Genomic DNA, 22,136 nt, shown 5'->3' on the forward strand with positions numbered 1-22,136 from the left:
GATGGCCGTTAAGTCAAGAAGAACACTTGTCGCTTCAGTTTTATTAAAAACCATCCAAATGCACTGCACACAATAAACGATGCATTCCAGTATTCAGCATTTGAAGGTGGTATGTGCAATGGTTCACCAATGTTAGGATGTGAGGATAACTTCTATTCGTTTGTTAAACTATGGAAGTAGAGCTGACATACCAATATTGGTAACGATGGCTTCGGATGACAAACAGAACTGTTTGTTTCGACTCAATTGTTATGTTGCCATGCAGAATATTGAATTATAAAAAGTTCTATATTTATTTTATTGGGCTTTAAGCATAGCGATTACGATTAATGTGAACAATTACCTGTCAATCTTTTCTGCAGAGTTGTATTATTATATCAAAACAAGTTGGTAAAGTACATATTTATATTTGATTTTGGTATCTACTACTCTATTACTCATCCAATCAATCTGTTTTTAATTTTAATAATAAAAGGCACCAGATAATTTTGATGGTTTGAAATTTGCTTTATTAAATATTCGTGGAAAATAGTCAAGTTAAATTCTGAGATTTAAAATAATAATATCAATAATAAAGGAATTTGAAATAATAATAATACAATGATTTGAAATCATAATATTAATAATACCGATTTTCTTCTACATATTTACAAATCAAGAGGTGTCGTTCCGCCCAAGCTATCTGGGTATCCGTTTATCATCATCAGTCAAGAGCACGGAATATCTTTTCATTGAACAACCGCTCTATGAAATACACCTAATTGTTTGCTTCTTTACTGTTGGCATGAGTTTGCGTTCTAGTTTCATAGACCAGAATGATGGGGCGTTATTAATCACAACTCAAGTAAAGCTGTCAGAGCTCATGTGATGAATGAAGAATTTCACTGTGCCATCTAGAGTTGTCCATTGTACTTGCTTGGTGTATGACAGGACATTTTCAATCGATCTGTGCCAACAGCTGACCAGTTACGCTATTGTTACTTTCTTGATTAATGAATGATGATACAATCGTTGTAGCACAGTACGATCGTTGCTGTCTCATGAAAATAGATTAAATGTATTGACATATTAGCATTCATTGCATCGTTTTGAGCAAGATGCGATTTGTTGCAGCCTTTGCGTGATTTACGTGCACCGAAAGTCATAACTAAGGCAATGAAGGGTTTAGCTTCTGGATACACGCTAAGACAGTATCCCTAATCCAAATTAACAATTCATATTCTCTACATGCACATGAATTAATAATTTTAACGTGTTCCATAAAAGATTGTTTTCGCAAAATGCCAAACACTGCTCGCGAAACTGAAATAATAAAAAAACGTTTTTGTATATTTATTGTGAGATTGAAATTTCTTGAAAATTTTACAAAGTAACCCGAAATTGGGATTTGAAAGAATCGAAGTATAGCCACGAAACTTTCAACGTACACGCTTTTCAGGGTTGTTTTTTATTTTACGTGAAACGTGGTAATAAGCCACGTTTCTTTGCCTCGACAGTTAGCAAAAAAACCTATTCTCCAGAAATCTTGTTGTTATAACGAAATGGGCAACAGGGCGCTCCGTTATACCCTTTTCCTGCCCATTCAGCGGAAATAAAGAGCTTGGGGTAGCACCCCAAAGATAGAGCTAATTGTTGGTCATTAGAGATGGACATGGCTGCGAGGTTTGTGAAGATTTCAATGAAAAAAAAAAACCAACAGCAGCAACAGATCTACTCCAACGCCTTACTTTGTAGAGAAAGAAATGGATTCCTTGTGACTCTTTCTAAGAACAACTCAAACCCTTATTGCCCGAAAATGTTGTTTTTTGTATTATTGTTAAACTAGAAGAGTTTGTTTTACCGCAGGAAACACAACTTTACCTTCTGATATCCACAGTTTTGGGCAAATACAGCCAACGATGAAAAAGAACTTGTTCTTATATTGGGGTTTTCGAATATTTACAACCCATTTTCCGCAACACCTTTTTTTGTGCGATGAAGGCTGATAGTCTGCTTTAAATGATGGGACCATTGTTCCTTAACTGAAACGGGTGATTCTGTATTTCTCGCTCACTCTATAGCCCGCAGCATATATTTTCGTGCCGAGACCCACGAGAAGGGTTCAACATAAAATCCTTCCGTTGTTTTCTTTTCTTTAACAAAACCTACAAAAAAAAACGTTTCTTAGCCTCGGTAGCTATTTTATTGATTTACTTTACCCTCACGAACTTTCTTGTTTTAGGGAAATATAATATAAACACTTGCTTTAGTGACCATTCATTATTTATTTGCACAGTAAAGGAACATAGCAAAGATACAATTAAACTTCAGATCACATTTTGTTTGTTAATTAAGATAACGACTTGGACATACATATTATATCTTGCTCAATAACTTCTATAATCTTTATGTTATTGAATGAAAAATACTGTGATGTTCCGGTGTTTAAAAATACATAAAATGCGATGTTCGTGTTTCCCAGGACACCATCATTATCATTTTAATCACATTTAAACTACTTTCATCTTTCCGTCAGCATCCCTATACGAGTATTCCAATGCGAGTAAATGACGTTTATCTTATTCTTCTCTTAGGGCTCGTAACACGAACTTCCAATCTCTTCCGAACTACGGTCTCATTTATCGAGCTATCTATTAGGTTGCCCAGCCACTAAGCATTGGCAAGGCAGCCATCATTGAAACGGCGAACTAAAATAAAGAGATCTTTAAGAGCCTTTTACCTGACCCTTGCACTGTAAGCAACGCGTTTCCACCATCATGGCTCGTAACTTATACAGATTGGGACCGGAGATGTTGTTATTTCCAATGATACTCCCTCCAGCAACGCTGCCGACGAAGGATGGTCACTGTGGAAAAGAACAGGTCCCCGTTTCAAATTTACATAAAACGTTCCGACGCCCATTTGCATAACGCTATTGGAAATCACAACCGACCGGCTTTGCAATTCTACTTTGCAAGCACTAGCCAAAATTTCGCCTGTGTCATGATGGAACCTCCTGCTTGGTTATATTTAGTGAGCGATTTGGGAGCCATTTGGTGGAAAGACCTCAAGCTCCCTGCTGTTGATGATCTTGAATGTTTTCGACCATTTGCGAAACACGATCTTTGCTTTACTTTTCGATGAAAATATTAACTGTAAATAAGTTTTAGCATACTTGCACGGTTGATGTATTGTTTATTACGATGAAATAAAAATAACATTAAAAAATTTCTTCGATATAAATAAGAAACAATAAGTACCAAATTTACATAATACCTGATTTCATATCCGACAGAGGAATTAGTGAAAAGACATGAACCATATGTTGATTAAGTTTTATAATCAGTTCGCAATGAAATAAATGCTGGTATTGTAGTCATCGAATATTGTAATTAGATGACGACTTCTTTGATACAACGTAAGTGCCTACCACGGTCTGTTTACTGAAATGATTAATAAGTACAAACGTTCTCTTCTGCTACAGGAAATGACCGATAATACTAAATGTCCCTTAATTACTCTTTCACTTTACTCGATTTTTGTTCAGCGAAAGTATACAAAAGTATGCATCATTTATCTTTCTATTTTTTATTTGTGTGAAAAGTTTTTCCTATTTGAAATTTCGTAAACATTCCTATTGGAAATAGCGTGGTTCAGGTTTGGTTGCTTGTTTGTTTAGGTAGGATCCTATGTTTTACCTCTTCTAGTAAATATAGCTCTGATAAATGCTACCTTACACAATTGACACAGCACAATATCCATACTTACGAAATTTCATTTGGATTGACATACCTATAAACGAGGTAAAACTAACCTCTCCCGTCAAAAATAGTAAAAGTCCATCGAAACGTGGTGTGTTACATTTTTGTTTCATTTCATTTTTCATACATATCTATCTGCCATTGAGTAACCGTTCGATGTCAGAGCAGTAAAAACATGTTGTTATCGATTTTAGTTTGTGTAATATTTATGTGTAAAATCGAACAGATGCCCTAAAACACAGCTGAGTCACCTTGCACGATTTTTTATCATGACATTATATGAAAAATTTGACTGATCGACAGGCAATCCACGATGACAACGTAGTTTTTCGGAGGGTTAGTTCTATTCAGAACACATGCAAAGGAGCTTTTTCAAGTTGATTATTTGGGGATGAGCTATCAGACTATGCATTGTTACTGTCATGTGCATGCGTATATTCTTACAATGTAATATGTTGTCATTATTTCCTAAGGAATGATCGATCGACCAACAACATGTTTTGATTTGAAAATGTTTGTATGAAATTAAATAAAACAGCACTATAATAAAGCGCTGATCTGGATTTAGATTATTTGATAGCACATAATTAATACAATCGTATCGTTAAAAAGGTATTCCGTTTATGATCACTAAGTCACATCCCGAAATTTATTCAATTTGTTTTTTTTTTTATGGAAATGTGCTTTTATTATTCTGCTGAAATTGATGTGTGAATGTTTTGTTTAATTTTGGGAAACCGTTACTTATATATCTGGAAAACTAAACTCATGGCCTCTAAGAAGTTGTTTACTACACGACGTTTCATTTGATAGTTTTCTTCGAAAATTCATATTTTTAATACAAGTTTAAAACATAGAGCTTAGTATACATAATTTATTAGCTTACCCTTTCACCAATACTGTTTAAGTTGAGCCAAAACATATTCCATTGTGTGCAAACATCCAACATGTTTGTTATTTCATAAGGAAAACACGAACTGAGGTATTACTATAACTTTAAAAATCAATAACTACGAAAATTTTCTACTCTACTCGAGGATATGAGTGAAATGACAAAAATTTAACGACTGTAAACGTGTGTTGGAAATGAAATGTAAAAGTTCATAGTTGCTGTTAGGAAACGAGCATGAAACATGATTTTTCAGAATCCGTAATGAATGGAGTATACTTTTTCAAGAAATTAGTATACCCGGAACAAACGAAACGGCCAAACGAACCTTATCAAACTAAATATTTCGTCTCAGATTATTGTTACTTTATACAACTATTTTTACTTTGAGTACATAAAGCCATTCAAAATTTATCCCTTTTATGTTTAAATTATCGAAACCACAGATAACGTGCACGGCTGTGAATAGATCTTCGTTTGAAAAAGATCGCTCAGCATTTGTCGCGCCATGCACGGAAGTAAGGATATTATCCAACTCCTCATCCAATCAGCCGTAGTGCCCTGCAAGATGAAAGTGAAAGTTTCTTCAACAACTTTGACGAAACTGGTATAGGACAACTGGTTCTGTACATCAATGAGCATGGTCAAAAGTTTTCTTTGTTTGATACTGATTCTTACTTGCCTTACAGACAAGGGACTCTGAGGCAAAATAAAATGACTTGGCAGGGCACTAGCTTTCTACTTCATACGTCGCTATAAGGTTTAGTAAGTACCCTGTAAGTTGGCGTTTGTTTGTAATGCATATTGATGCTTGAAGATTTCACTAAATTTAACATGACCTCCAGTTTTTCTTCTGCCTTTGCACAGTGTGTAACAAGCTGCATAAACATAACATAAAATATCCTTCTATTATCGAAAATATTGTCTTGTAGTCGTGAGAGCAAATAATGGAATGATAAATTCATGTTTCGATACTCTACGTGAAAAGCCTACTCCCGATGTTTCGAAACAACCTACATAAACCTGGAAGGAGATAAAGAATGATTATCATGATTCACTACTGGTTTATCCAATCAGTGTAAGAGCTTTTCTGTGAGCACGGTTTTTACATAAAAAATATCATCAAAATTTTCATTCTGTGGAAAACTGCACCACGAGCAGAGGTTCGAACCACACTATTTTGCTGAGCTACTGCCTATTACATTTTCGCTTGTTTTGAGGAAAGTGTTGATTGGCTGCTACTTTGACAAGCTGAAACAAAAACTCATAACCAACAAACAGCCTGTAGGTCTCATCGATTAGAAAGGAATCGATAGAGGATAAGATGAAAAAACGAAACCAATATCACAGCCAATTTTGTGGTAAAAGTTTTCTCCACACCAACAGAGCTAACAGTGCACTTTTTTTTATTTTAAAGGCCTGGAAGGATTCCGACCGATCATTCAACTATCGTAGCAGTGCGAATGCCTCAGCATCAGTGAACAGCGAACGATGAAAGGCGCAAACAAAGTAAAATTCATTCAACCAAAAACATGCACCACAAACCACATGTGACGAGTCTGATACCGTCTCACAGTCGTTTTTGAAACAGAAAAAGGCTACACAAAAAACAGAGGAAGCAAGTAACGAGCTACGCCATGGGTATGCCATGTTTTCTCCTGCCTTTTCTTTTTTTTTCCTCTGAAACAAGAAATGGTCCATGAATGGGTTCCCCCAAACAGTGCTGTCCAACAACTAACAGGGATGGATGTGTAGGAATTCAGTTTTCGCGAACATTGCCATGGAATGGAAGTTTCTATATGTAGAAGGAACGCCTTTTTGGATTTAGGACGCTAAATGACACAACATGTTCCGGTTCAGTTAGTTTCCCCTCATTATTTCAACGACCCAAAAATAATATTGCTAGAAAAGGAAACTAATATAACCCTAGCCTCAACCGTGTTATGGGATAGCATGTAGTTATGGGGAAGAAAAGAGGGAAGCTTTAAAACAAAAAAAAAGTTTAAAATACTTTTCTTCCTTAAATTAGCAGATGTATGTCATCACCTCAACTTTTCCTCAATCTTACATGCTACGGGATGGCATTAACTGATAAAATCTTGTCATAAGGTAGTCTTTAAAATGCGGCTACACCAGTTTGCACATGACCGGTAGCGCGTTTCCAAACCTGACCTCTTGCCGTGAACGTAAACTAAAGTAGTCCTATATCTAGAAAGCATGATCTGTCATATATACTCGATGTATTTTTTCTTATTGCAATTGAAAACAATCTGTTTAATAAAGACGTTTTGGATAGTTGGTAAAACATTGAAATATATGAAGCTTTATGATTTTAGTTGCTTTCTCAATATTTCGGTTGCTCTAATAATTCTGATTCATCAGTTTTTTTTCAATAATTTAATGCTAAATAATAATTTCGTCATTTATTTATTCCTCGTAGATGCACTACAGCTCTTTCCGCTACAAATTAAGCATCAGTCAAGATATGTCTCCCAGTTATATAAGAACAATTTGGCGTTTATCAGCCCTCCTGGATAGATCGAAACGAAAATCACAGTTACATTGATCCTGACTGTTCGGAGTCATCAGCGTACCGCAGAAACGCCCCCATCGTCATCATTCCGTGATCGTCGGCAGTCGTAGCGTGAATGTGGCGCATTTTAGCAAGCCGTCATGATGTATCAATGTTGTTTAATTGCACTAATGATAGCGCACTGTGTATCATCACCGGATCAGACGGAGCGGAGGGATCCCCAGCACAGGCGGCCAGCGTTTGCCGATGACATCCAGAACGGGAGCCAGATTGAACCGTTCTCAGGGCACAGAACGGGCACAAAACAAGGCCATTTGTCTGTTGGAGAACAGCGAGCCATTGTTGGTGCGTCCGACATACAACCGCTCATCGAACAGGACGTGTACGACGGTGACGAAGAGGAGCCGGAGGGTGACGAGGGCGAGGTAGATGACAGGCGAGCGGTGACGGTCGACGACAGTGGGTACGAAGAAGGGTACGACAACGCAAATGTCATTATTCATGATGACCCCGTACGGTTACCGACTCATCAGAGCAGTGTGAGGCTTAGATCTACATCCGATCCCGCCGGCGGGTTGAAGGAGCTCAATGGCCTGGAGGCAATCGAAAACTCGTTCAGTTCAACCAGTGCAAATCAGCACCTCCTACACCAACGCCCGAGGGCTTCCCAACAGCAGCAGCAGCACAGCTCAGCAGGTAATTCTATTTTCACTAATAATCCGACTAGTCCTTCGCACGTTCTCGGCAGCTCTGTGAAGACTTCAGACGTGTCAACGGGCGCTAGAGAAATTGAATAAAATTCACGTAATAATCAACATCCAGCAGGCATTTCACTATAACGTGACTCAAGCAAGGTTTTGAAGACGTAAATCAAGCATCTGCCGGCGTACCTACAGTTGTTGTTTCAAGAAGGCGCAGACAGCTGCTGAACTAATAGAACCACGCCAGAGGCCTCACCAAACCACACTTTCTGTTACTAAGGAGCCTGTCTCAAGCCCATGTTCCTCTAGTTGATCAATGTTAGCTTTTACATTGTATTACTCGAGCACTATTAATTTATTAATACAATGGTAATTTTTAAAGCTCAATTTCGAACCGATCCAACCTAAGTCTCTCTGTCAGCATTTTCTTCACGTGAAGAAGCACCTTCATAAGACTGAAATAGATTAACTTATTATCAGGTCGTGAGAAAAGACAAACCAATCTAAATCGGCAACATATCTCGATTATCTCCGGCCACTATGAAGGCTTACGTTTGAACTATCTCAAAACACCATCACAAACCCTTTGGCAAGATACTGAGCAAACAAAATTCGAGCTGACGACATAAAGTGTACTATTGATTTGGATCAATTCCAATGGTAGCAGGAATTCGCAATCGCCTTACCTTCCGATTCTCTCGTTCGCTGCAATACGCAAGATGTTTGGAGCGGTGCGGTGGAAGCAACATGGCAAGCAAGCAATCGAACATGCAACCTTCCTTTGTGTGCAAAATGTTCCCTTCTCCTGTTCACACACAGACAGAGTTCGATAGAACAGCGTGAATGAACAAACCTTTAGTCAAACGATCTCGATTGGCAACTGAACAAACAAACAATTTTAACTTGCCACAGGTTAGTGTCTCGTTTGATGAAGTTCGAGGATACACGAAAATGCAATCTTATTTTTATTTTGTTTGTTTTTTATAAGTTAAAATGTGTTACGTTATATATTGTTTATAGCACTCATTTGAAAAGTTTTTATCGTAGAAGATATAATTTATTTAATGTTGTGCAGCGAAAGGAAAAAAGCTACGCACTGTTTAATATTTCATCAAAAACCTTGGGCTCTCCTCAACAATGCTCTATTCCGCGCCAAATCACAAGTAAGCAGGCAGAATAAGTTTTTGGGTTCTTGGTTGTTTTCCTAATGGCCATATATCTAACCTCACAGTAAACTGTGCAAAACTCTTTAAAAGAAAAGTGAATCTGAACTTTTCCCGTTGCCCAACTAAACATCACCCTCCCCCCCCTTTCCCAACGAAAGTTCATGGAAGATTGGACCTGGCTTTGATTTACGTTTACTAATTTTGTATAACTAGTCGAACCTTCCCCACATAACGTGTCAGCGCTACATTTCGCTTGAAAGAAAATATAAATTGATTTTCGAGATGAGGAGCAGCCTTGAAAGTTTTTCTCTCAAGAAAAGTTACTCCCAACATCATCTAGATGAATTGGCAAACGATTCGACACTTTTGCATTCCATTTGGTACATTTTGAGGAATCTCTTGAAGCTATTTATGGAGTTGCTATTATTTAAATGACTGTTTTGTGTATGGTTTTCAAGTACTTTTTTCAAAATACCTGAAGCATTTCAAATCATTGAAGCAAAGCAGCTAGGTACAAATAAAATTAGCAATGCGCTTTAGCGACAAAACGGCATTGCATCAAACCCAATAAAATCAAAAACCTTCATCAATGTCTCTACCGTCTAAATGACGGGCTGCAGTGACCAGCGGGCAAACATATTATTGGAGTTTATCACTGCTTCAATAATGATTTTGAAATGCCTGGAGCTGTAAAGCTGATTAATATCTACCTAAGGTACTCTGTGGAGTGTTTGATTAGTTTTCTTTACAAGATCAAAAGCCTTTTAATCTAACATATGTTATGCAAAGGAGATGCTGGTATGTTGTCAACTCCTACTGACAATCTAGTGAGCACAAACTCAATCTAAGACTTAATAAAATAAAATTTGTTTTCATTTCATCATTTTGTGTTTTATTTTGTACATTTGAAATTTTTGAAACCCAAGATGCAAAATAACGAGAGTTGCCTACAGTAATATTTGTACCTTTTAGCATTCATCATGCCCTTCAGCAAAATAATCAGTCTGGTACCACATTAGATCATTTTATTCCGTAGTCACAAATTTTCTGTTTGATCTCTTCTGGGTGTTTGAGCTCACGCCACGCAATTTCGAAACGGTAATGGCATCTGTAACGAATTCTCCAGCTCTAGAAACGATCCTTTGCGGAATCGACTTTTGGTTCGCGCTGACTAACAACAACTCGACCCCCAGGCGCTTGTACGTGTATCGGTCCTTATACGTCACACTTTCACACAACTCCTGACACCCTTATTTCTTTTCATTTCCCGGTACAACGGAGAGAAAGTACTTCGATGTGAAAAAATGAACTGTGACAATACCGGTTTCATACGTTTCGGGGCACAATTCAGCTGTTCCTATCATTCACATACACTGCAGGGATAATGGTATACCGCGACCATGGTGGTTAACCTATGGCACGTTCATGTTGAACACACTCCTTCAGTGTCTCTGTCTACGAGAGGCAAATTTTGATTGGATTACTCCCATCTTGTTGCCGTGCGCTACATTTTGGAGCTGTCGAATTTATATTCCGCTTACAACATTTCTTCGATTGAATTTTCCTTACCGAAATGTGAAAACGTTGAAGTCTACCATGTAAGGTCTCGAACGGGGTCACAGTATGACAACTGACGTCCTGATGAAGTAACAAAAGGTTCAAGTTCACACGAGCGTGTCAACAAAAGCAGATATTTTAAAATTTTCCTCAATATCGTAAAACGATCAACGTCAAATCCTACGTTCAGCTGAAATTAAAACATTTGTATTTTCATTTGAAAGTTCAGCATTACGAATTTTGCTATTGACTATTTGTTGCTTATGATATAACTAGCTTGACGCCCCGGCGTTGCGCGGTGAAGAAGGAATTGAGAAAAGAATTATGGTTTTAACTAATACTTGAAAGATATGTTTGAATTTAATAGTTACAATAACGACATATTTAAAATTTTTGATAATTCATCAATTTCCCCGCGATGTATAAACCTTAGTGTAACTATGGTAGATACACCTTGACATTTGTTTACATGCTTGTTTTGTTTGTGTTAGTAAAACTGAGTTTAAATTGTAAAATTTAGATGATTTTATCAAAAAATAGTGATCAAACAAACCTTCAACAACATCTGCAGTACTTAAACTTAATGTGTGAAAAGTTTCAGAAGCGACGGTTCAATATTGGTCGAGTTTTAGGTGTACATAGAAATCCATACATAAAAAAAAGCTAAAATATGTAGTAGATCAATGGCTAATTCAGTTGTAGCATTAACGCAGCATAGCTGAAATGATGCAAAGCTTTAATAAATTTTTAGTTTTACTATTTCCAGCCAGTGAACTAAATGAAATTTTCGATGTTATAAATAGCAACAATACAAGATTAACCGTATTTTGAAAGTTTACATTGCCAAAAGCCGAATTTGGTATTGTTTTTCTGTTAACAGTGGCATTTTAAAAATTCTGGTACACTTTTCTAGTTCCTTGTATCAGTTAAAGCTACAAAAAAGTATCTTTTGATCATGTTTCTTTTCTTTATTTCATTTGAATCCGTTTCAGACGATATCATCCAACCACCGTCGCCTTTGCTGATTCTGTCTACTGACGCTGACGGTGCTAATTCCTTGTCTACGACGGATTTAGCAGGGCTAACAGTATCCACAGCAATGGAAGTGGATGCAGCGCTCGGGGCGGTAAGCCTCAACGAATCTCTCTCGAACCAGCGAGCTACGCGTAGGCCAACAAATGCACAAGCCGCTGCAATGGTTCAAAATATGGCCTACGTCAGCACGCCCGTGCACATGGCGGCAGCTATTCCGCACAACGAAGCTTCTAAGCTTCCACAAAATCTTCCACAAGTACAACTTCCAACTACTGGCGGACCTGGTTCCGATGTATATCCCGACATGGCCAGCGGTACGCTAGCGCCATTTTCAACGGTCGCCTCACAACGACATAGAACGATCAATTCGATGAACCTTAATCCGACCACTCCGGCGATGGTCGTAAAACCAGTCGGTGAACATCGAAAGTTGCTAAAGAGCACCGGTCCCATCCTCAACTACGTGTTCGACCATCATCCTCCGTACTACAAGTCGAACTACTATAACGCGAGGTAAGTTTTCCGCAGGAACCTCTGTGAATTCTGCAAATTGATAATGGAGGTCATCATGATTTTTCCGTCAGGATCTGTCACTTTTCTCGACGTTGTCCCATACAAAAGGTAAACAACACTTTGAGTTTCGTTGAAACTCTGCACGAAAACGAAACGACGCGGCTAGCTTATTTTTTCGTTTTTTTTTAAAGTATTGTTTACCTTTTGGGACAGCGTCGAGAAAACTGACACATCATGACGAAAATATCATATTGACCTTAAATACTTGTAATAGAAGAAATCCTTTACAATCATTTATTTTACTGTGCTATATGGCAAACTTTGGAAAATCCTACATTGCTCAGAGGATTTTAAGGCAATTCTAAAACACAATTCATGAATTGTTTGTCATCTTCTAATCCTACAAAGATGTTACATATGAGTTGTTGTATATAAATCATAGTTTTTTCGACTGACTAACAACTTCGTTCATGAATAAGAGCTTTTCATGTACTCCGTAAATTGAGATAAAAATCAAAACTATTATTTTAACTACAGCTGAGAGAAAGTTGGAAGTTTTCAAACCAAATTCGGGAACAATATCTAGCTACACATATCTTTTCCAATTTAAAAATATCATAGTCTAAGTACGGGGGTAAAAGAAAGATTGAGATAGAGAAAATTGAAGAAATAGAGTACTCCGTTTACCCAATCGACTCAAACCACCTCAGATATCCGATTGGAGTAGGTCAGAAGTAAGGAAATAAAAGAAATCATTCCAAAATTAAGACAACAAGCACGTATCGAAACCGTCAAATAATTTCATCAAGCATTCTGCCTGCGCACCAGAATCAGATGAACACAAAACGATCCGCCAGCAGCGAATGAACTAACTTGGCTTTGAAGAGAGAAGCGTGATTCGGACTTGTATTTTTCTGTTCCTCAAACACCGGGGGACCAATTTTCCTCTGGAAATCTTGCGCCTCGTAGGCAAGGGTGTGCGTGAGTGGCGAAAAGGAACACCTGAACTACGTTGAAAATCTGTTTCCTGACTTCTGGTGCATAACACCGTTTAACCTGCAGCGAACCTCCACAATAGACGGACCGAGAACCGTTCAGGACGAAACAAGAAACTACGGTAGAACTTTGTCTGAAAATGGGAACTACGTGACATCATTACCAGGCTGGAATATTAGAACTCATTCCTGCTGAACGCCGTTAGCGCTAGTGGGTGTTTCAATGCAGTCTTACGACGATGGTGCTTTGCAAAACAATTGTGTACGATACAACCCTTCATTACACATTACACAGCGTTTCCGAAGACATTCAGTCCTATTTAATAATTTCCGCATGTATTTTCTTCTGCGGCATTTGCTCGATAGAACCACTTGCACATCTAACGCCTATTTTCGGCTTCGATCGTAAACGACCAGAGACATTCGACGCTTGATGTAATTGAGCACATGTGAGCGTTGAAAAACTTTTTTTGTTGAAGAAGTTTGAAAATATAACTAAAGTATGGTTTGGTTATGCAACCATTATCGAAATATACAATTTCTAACGGGTTTGACACATGTACTTTTTGGATAAAATAATTCGAAAACTCAAAAAGAAATCCAAGCTCTAGAGTGTAGTTCATAATCATTCCTTTTCAATTAGTTTTTCAGCTTTGACATCACAAATTGCTATTCGATTACTAAAACCAAACAACTTCTTTCATCTTGAAACGCAATTAGAAGCGGGAGCCATTCGACACCATCCGCAAATGATGGTTTTTCCCTTTCAGTCTAAAGCATGCACAAACGGTTTACCCTTTCACGAATCGATATCGTCCGCCCGAGAAGCGGAAAAGATTCGTTAAGCTGTATGCTTACTTTTGCTGCTGGTTTTTTTCTGTCATTTCCCGAGGAGCTTAATATTTCCCCCATGTGTTCTTCGTTTTCGTTTATTCTTGAAACATATCGGCTCCAAAATGTGTGCTTCAACGGTTTGTCAACACAAGTCTCACAGATACTAAATCAATTCGATTTTTCAACACCTCTGGCATTTTTCCAATGAGTTCACCAAAGCTGCATGCTACTGTTAACTACATCTTGCTTTAATTTGTTTTTTTCTGGTGCAATCTTTTAAAAGTGTGTTTTTGCTGCTGGCAAGTGCATTGGTGAATGTAAAAGTTATGCTCTCGTCTTCTCCCCGACCAATTCAATCACCGTAACAGATAGATGGGTGGTAAAAACTCTCTATTGGTTTAGTCTTTTTTATTTAACCTTTTGATTCCATCTAATATCCACCATGTCATTTCCGAACGCATGGATGAACGACATGCTGATCGGATGACATTGATAAATGGTTGGTGCAAGCGTGACACTACAGACTACGCTGTTCTTCGTTCTTGTACGTATTTCAGAACTGTAAGAGTACCCGGAATGAAACGGTTCAAAAAGCACTCACGTCTAGTAACGCTAGCATAGATGAACAATGCCTTAGGGCTAGATTGTGGAGCAAGTGCCTCCACTAGTACCTCCCCTAGTACTTCCCATTCACGCTTCGATACGGTTTGACCCTTTAATGGAATCATGCACATTTGTCACCTAACGCGCCCTAGTGAAGAGCATATTCATGCATCGTTTTTTTTACTGCACCACACTTGTGGAAGTGATGCATCATGTCACCATGCATCGTCATCATGCATCATTTCGCTCTTGCATCCATGAGCTTCGCTTTGGGCCCGATTGAAAACGCAAGGATTGATGTCTCATAGTTGTCCACAATTTGCTCTCCGGGCGAAAAGATACTTTTTTCTAGGATCTGAAGTGCGACAAAAAGATACGAGGTCAGCATAGTGGAACCGATTTGACTGATTTGATCGATTGATGTAGACTAGCCGAGGATCGGTGATTTCGGTTTGTTGATGCAGCTGAACTTCAGGAGGAACCTTCAGCTGTGAGCATTACCGTTCAATGAAGTACTTTAAATATTCACAGAAACCGTATTCTCTCAAAACATCTGACTTTCTGATCGAATTTAAAACATGTCGGTATGTGGACACTAAATAACTCAACATAGCACACATGTTTGCCAACAACTGATGAATGTGTTTATGGAAGGGTGTAATCTCTTTTGTACAACCAATTCCACAAAAGCTGTTTTAACGCTCCCTTCGAGAGTGGCCCACATCAGAACCTTTATGCTTCTCTCGATGCTCGGTCCGACAAATGGTTTTGACATGGACAGAAAAACGTCCACAAAACGATGGCTTCCTGATCTGATCGGGGTGAAGAAATCAGACTGCAAAAACCGTCCTGTCAGGGTGTCAATTGCGTTATGTCAACTCTTCACTTTTTATGTTTACTGCTCCCTATAGAATTTTGAATCGTCGGTCTGGGAACACCTTTCCCGATCAAACGCGCCATGGCTGTAGCGCTACCGGTTGATGCTTTCGATACCATAGCACCATGCTGCGTACCATGACATGCAAAACCAATTTTGCTGTGTAAAAATTAAATGAATAAATTAAATTTTGCATACCTTCCGTGTCGTAATATTGCACTTGCAGCGAATGGTGCAATCTACTGGGTAGAAACACAATGGGTGCAACGCATCAACATGCACTGGAGGAATCACACCATTCTTTTGCTGAACGAAGCCGACCTGTTACCAAATTGCTTTTTATTTATTTTCTCGCTGCCTGCAGCTGACAATCAGTTCGGTTCTGCTTCGAGCCGCAAAAGATAATTCCCTTCGATACATAAACATTTACACAGGCGATGTTATTTGTGAATAATTGTATCGAGCTGAACATAGTACAGGAGCTAAAAAAGGCAGAAGCTAAAAAAAGCATGCAACTTTGGTTTTTAACTTTCCTCTCGATAACCCCTCGGGGCACTTTTCGGTACTGTGTTTCACTTTTAATGCACATTCCAACCACAGAGCACGATGAGCAAAACCAACTAATAAGAATAACCAAATTAACTGTTTCGTATGAAGTAACATTTATTTTCACAGTTATCGGGTTCCAATGAGTTATCACTCAGCAACAGCCCTTTGAGAACAAATTTCATTTATGTTTTTCAGCTGGAAGTAATTGGGTTCAAAAGGCATAGATGCCGTATCGAGTATAGGCACATTGGCCAAGCCAGCACGACCGAGGAATAAAAATTCAATAGACAACCCGGAACGAACGACTACAAGTGATGGGAATAATTGGTTTTCCAAATTTTGGGTGTACCATCGCCGAAAAAACCACCCTTGAAAAACGTGATTGGAATGATAAAAGTTCAATTAGTCATATTTACGCGAGCGAGCAACAGGGGATGCGAAAATTGAGCTCATTTTCCGTTCGATATTTTAATTTTGTTGAGCAACAACGTCTTCGTCGGTGCCTGGTACGCACAAAAGAAATGCGAAAAAACCTCGGCATGCCTTTGTAAAGCAGTGAGGTGGGATTATGTTAAGATGTTTCGCCGGAATTCGCATCACTTGACAGCATCAAATCGAATCGATTAAGGAAAATTGCAGCTTAATTGAAAACAGTCCCTTATGGCCTCTGTTCTCAATTGGCTATTATGTTTGATAGCCGTCGGTGCAAAATAACCTATATTATATCAATGGCAGCATGAAGAGCCTAAGCAGCGATGAACAATAATCAGACCATCCGAAATCCATTCAATAAAGAAACCGAGTGAACACTTCAAGGATATTTGATATTTCAAGGATATGTGCTCTATTGTAGCCTATTTGATAAACCGCGAGTAAATTGAAATTTAATTCACGGCATCTTTTGGCATCTTGAACTCATAAAATAGACTATACAATAATTAAAAGAGAGAAAAAAAACATAGTTAAAGGAGCTCCAAAGGAAAGCACGATAAAAAGTATTGTTAACTCTCTCCTTTAATTGATATTGTCATTTTTCACATAAGAAGCTTGTTTTTATCGTATATTTAAGAAGTCATGTTGATTGTATAGTAAAACAGCTTGTAACAGATGTCCATTAAAGCGATCCAACATTTCCCACGACATTCATGTTATGTTTTAATACCCTGCTTAAGATGCTTATTCTGTCCAGATAAATAAAGGTAAAACCGCATATTTTTGAAAAAAGTTATCGAGATTATGTACACCATTTAGTTTGTCTCAATGATCAAAATTTATTATACTTGCTATTTTTGAGCATTATTTTACTTCGCTAAAATGTTGCAGCCATTGGTACTGTTAAGACGTGTAGCCAATTGAGTTTGTGAGTAAAAGAGTAGGAAATATAATTTATATTTCAAACAATGAGATTAAATTTTTATCCAAACCCTCACCCCTTCCAAAGACAGCAGAAACCATCCATGGAATATTAAATCAACTGCTAGCGCACCATACCGGCATACCTGTACTTTCTCGTTTTGTATTTTTTTTTCTCTCTCTACCCCGCGAACGAAGCCAAACACAAATATTTTGCGTACTTTGTACTAAACAAACAAAATCAGACCATCCCGCCAAGTAAACAGTCGAAGAGAGCAGCGACCTGTACCAAAAGTGAACAGCGTCTAATTTTGCTGACGATCTGTTTAGGATCGCTGTCGGTTTCCTGCGTTCTTTTTTTTTGCGAACCATGTTTCGTTTTTCATTCAATGGTGTCTCTTTCCCTTCTGGGAAATGTTTTCACCCAAAAACGAAAGACTTTCAACAAAGTAATTCTGAAAATAACAACATCCACCAACAAACCACGAGATAAGCAAGTGTATTAGTGGCCGGCAGTACTGTTTGCGCACACGGTGAAACCAGTTTCGGAAAATCCATCCAACGTTAGGTAACACTTCCGGTTGTTAGCGGCGTTATCTGCCCGAAAACAACAACACCATTAGCTTACGGATGATGGCTTTGTCGGCCACGGAGCGCAAATCACAAAAACCGAAGTTGTGGAAGCGCGTGCAGGATGATGTGATGGATAAAAAAGAAACAGGTTGATCAGCAAATAAGTATTCTGTTAATGTTTACCTACCCTTCATCGGCGCAATGTTTAGATTTGTGATTAGTTATTTAGCTACCATTTTTCGTTAGACTTCAAAACCTCTCATTATGCGATCTTTAGCATTTTTTGTTCGCGTTTTGTTTTGTTTGGTTCAAATTAACCTTTTTTTTTTAGATTTTTTACAACACGTTTAGGGTTGATTTATTAGAGTTTTATTTTGTTTTTTAATTTTCGAAAACCAGTGAACGTCAGCAAATAAAAAATTGCTTCAAAATGTCTATTCAGCACTTATGGATGCGATATTCACTTCGATGAATTAGTATCAAAATAAAATTTGGCTGTGCTTCTTCATAAAATAGTTCTTAATTTAATTAGTCCATTTGTTAAGCTCATTTGCTTAAATATTTAAGCTGTTTTTTGTACAGTAACTAAAATATCTAGGATCCCACATATTTGAAAGATTTCTCAACTATAAAGAGGTATAATTTGTACATATAGTTCAAACACTACGTGTAGGCCGATAGAAGAGGAAGCATTTTCCGTTCCGTCCTAGATACTGGAACAATAATTCACGTGATAGTGTTTGTTAAGCCACCCAGCAGAAAGCGATATCATTATTCTTTCATAAATCGCTACCTTAACAGCACTGAAGATGCATATTCAGCAGCAATGTATTTCATTTGCTTTTCCCACCATATGCCACACCGCAATACAACACTCTTAACGCCGGTAGGCACCAACAACCGACCCGAAAGAACTACACTGCTTCGGTTGGGCCACACATGCCACACTTCAATTCGCACACACCCACCAGTTATCGTACAAAGGAGTTGGTTTACCTACCTCTAACCCACGCAACAATGCGCCTTGCGGTAAAAACGGGGCTCACAAGTGCCAGAAAATAATAAATAGCATTACACCGTTCCGAGCCTATCGTTAGGCGGCGGACCACTTGGAAAACTATTTGCCATTTGAAATTATAATTTCAGGACCCAGCGATCTCGTTACGCTAACGCGATATGCTCGCGCAAAGCTGAACGATCACAATGTCGCCTGGTGCCTTTGGGCACAAGAACGGCGGCCATGTTTACACTAACAACCAACTTCATCAGAGTGGCGTCGTGCAGGCTCGAGCGCCATTGGAAAATTGTAACCGAAAGTATATCAACATTCTCAACCAACAAGGCTTGCGGCGGTAGTTTGCGAAGTGTCATACAACTGCGGCATAGAATCGGGTGAATAGAAGGGCACCGAAGCGCATCACAAGAGATGTTACTTAAATTGTCCTGCCCGGAGTAGCTCCCTCGGGAGAGCACTACATAAAGTGGTAGTGTAGCTTTTGCCTGTGGAACAAAACTTTTATTCCACAGCTATACATACGTTTTCCATCCTGCGGTAGACTTCATCTACACTTTGCGTCCAAGACACTCTCATCCAGCACGCCACACACATACGACCCTTACCGATCTCCGAAACGCAACAGTCCAGCACACAGTAGTTGGTTCCATCTAAAACAAAACTAAATAACCGAAGGACCGAATCTAGTGGCACGACGGTTTCCCCGCGTGGCCCGATTAAGCCCCGGTAAATAGGCATTACATTTATTTTATGACTTTTGATAAAACCAAGCCTCCGGTGCCAGTCGACCAGCGCCCTTTTCCCCTGCAACCGCAAACTATGAACCGGATGACCTTTTAAGTACTTTCCTGCAGCCCAAAGTGGGCGCTTTTTAATCGTGATCCATAGACCAGCGACGAGCATGGCTGAGAAAGCGCTCCTACTTAGGGATAGAGAGAGCCCATGGGCAAGTAAAATTTGTATATATTATTTATCCCGCGCTACAAACACAAGTAGAACTGCTGGCCCCCACGTTTCATCTTTTTGCGAAAAAGTTTTGCCATGCACGCCAGAGGCTAACGGAGTTTAGGAACGTAACGAGAAACATATTGCACCCCATTTCTTAACATTTACGCCATTCCTTTTTTACGAAATTGAGCTAATCTGGTAAACAAAACTAATTAAAAATATGGAAAAAACTGTTTGATACTTTAACAATTAACAAACTGTAACAATTAAGTTCAACCCTTGGGGTCTGAAAAGTTTCACTAAATACTTTTCCTATCGATATGATCTTTTATTTAATGGAGCTTTAGTCCTGTTAGTATAGCTTTAATGGAAATAAAATGCATATTAACGCATCGCACATAACATAACGAAACGCTCGAGTACGGAATAATAGAGCAAAGCAAAAAAAACATAGAAAAAAGAAAACTAGAAAATCCACTACATTAAGTTCCATCTTTGCCCTTGTTTGTAATATCATTTTAGGTTTTGAAAAAATAAAAGTTGAAAGATATTCAAACTTCGTTCAATTCGATCTTTCTTGTTTACATCAAGATAGTGGAATGATTAAGAGGTGTATCAAAAAATGAAAAACCCCAAAAGATAGCCAAAAACTATACTAAAAAGTAATCGTTTACGAATTAGAACGTTACCAAAGCAATGTAGTATTCTGGCATTAAAATTGAAATATTTAAAAAAGACAGAAATGTTCAGATTTTATCTAGCAAAACCAAATTTTTCAACGATTGAAGAAAAGTTTTTTCTAAAGCAAGCTATTAACAACTGCCGGGATAAGGCTTAGTTGTAGGGAGGAAATGCCCTAAGAACAAAAAAGTTAATTAGAGCATTTTGGCTCTAACAATACGGTATCGTCTGTCATACCTTAATAAATATAAACGACTGCAACGGGTGGTTTCAATTTATTCACACAATTTAATCCAAAAATATATCAAAGTTCAATTAAAAAAGTATTAGAATAGACGAAGAGAAGGTACAAATGTGTTAGCTGAATTGTTCAAAATCTACCTGTACGTTCTTTAGGACCACCAACGATGTCGAAGCTACACAATCTGCTAATAAAATAACGGTCATTATTTGCTCAGATGTTGAGACAATCTATGAAAATGTGATGGTTCTTTTCAGCTCTCTTTATTGATATTAACAGTATAAAACAGCAGAGATTAATCTTGCACATAATAACTAAACGAAACAATACAATTATAAATGTCGAGTCGATAGTACTGATTATTTTACTATCCAAAGGACTAGCATAAATCAAAATAAAGAAGAAATCTACTGCTACAAACTGTCAAAAGTGATGCTACCGTATATGATCATTCCGTTACAAAGCTAGCTAATGCTATGTTGACTTTGATAAGCCATCACTGTGCAACATTATCCGAATTTCGCAAATATTTACACATGTCAAAGAAACTTTATACATCAAAATCTGAAATAAACGGAAACACACAATTGCTACGATACATACTGCCATAAGATAAAGGATCATAGTCAATTTACCACACCTGAATTTCTATGAGCAACAATTCCTCAATAAAATCGTAAACTTTTTCCTTTCGCCTGCATTGAGACCCGGAACTAGTTTGCGGTACTGAACCTTTTTATCTTGTCTTTCTCTATTCCCTCATCAAACAAAGGTATGGACCGCACTTCGAAACCGATAACGTCACCAATATCACTGTACAGAACGGTGACACACTCTTCCTGAGCTGCAGAATAAGTTTACTTCAAGATAAAACGGTAAGTTGTGCAGCTGGTAAACTGAGGCTGCTAGTTAGTTTTTTGACTTATCGGCTTAATTTTGACCGTTTCTGGAATAACAAATAGAATAGGCAGTGTATTATGTCATTTTATTAATTCATATTTTGATGTTTTTGTAGCGCAACCATTCGGTTACATCTCATCAGACGTAATATACGATATTTTCATGCATTTCACAAATTTCATGTTTGTACATACACTTTTCGATATTTTATGAAATCTCATACATTGTTTAAACAGAGGTTATTTCATTTAAATTTACTTATTTGTTGAGCATGGTGTACATGCACTACCGAGGAACCTTTTAGACTGAGTGCCATGAATAAAATCTCATCCACATGGAGTCTCAAGAAAAAATCTCTCCTATTCTTCGATCCTGCTATAGTAGTTTCGCGTTTCCATTGCGAATGAACAAGCAAAGTGAATACTTCCAAAGC

The 22,136-nt window shown here is 38.1% G+C and overlaps 1 protein-coding gene across 1 annotated transcript in view; it reads left to right on the plus strand.

Annotated features, from left to right (window-relative positions):
- Positions 1-7,302: 7,302 nt before the first annotated feature.
- The window catches only part of LOC131285104 (uncharacterized), a 52,602-nt gene continuing 37,768 nt past the window's right edge, over positions 7,303-22,136 (plus strand). The window contains exons 1-3 of the mRNA XM_058313961.1: positions 7,303-7,858; positions 11,579-12,134; positions 21,576-21,678. Of these exons, the coding sequence (XP_058169944.1) occupies positions 7,303-7,858; positions 11,579-12,134; positions 21,576-21,678 (1,215 nt within the window). The remainder of the gene's footprint in view (positions 7,859-11,578; positions 12,135-21,575; positions 21,679-22,136) is intronic.

The sequence above is a fragment of the Anopheles ziemanni genome, chromosome 3 (genome assembly GCF_943734765.1).
Source record: "Anopheles ziemanni chromosome 3, idAnoZiCoDA_A2_x.2, whole genome shotgun sequence".
Taxonomy (NCBI): domain Eukaryota; kingdom Metazoa; phylum Arthropoda; class Insecta; order Diptera; family Culicidae; genus Anopheles; species Anopheles ziemanni.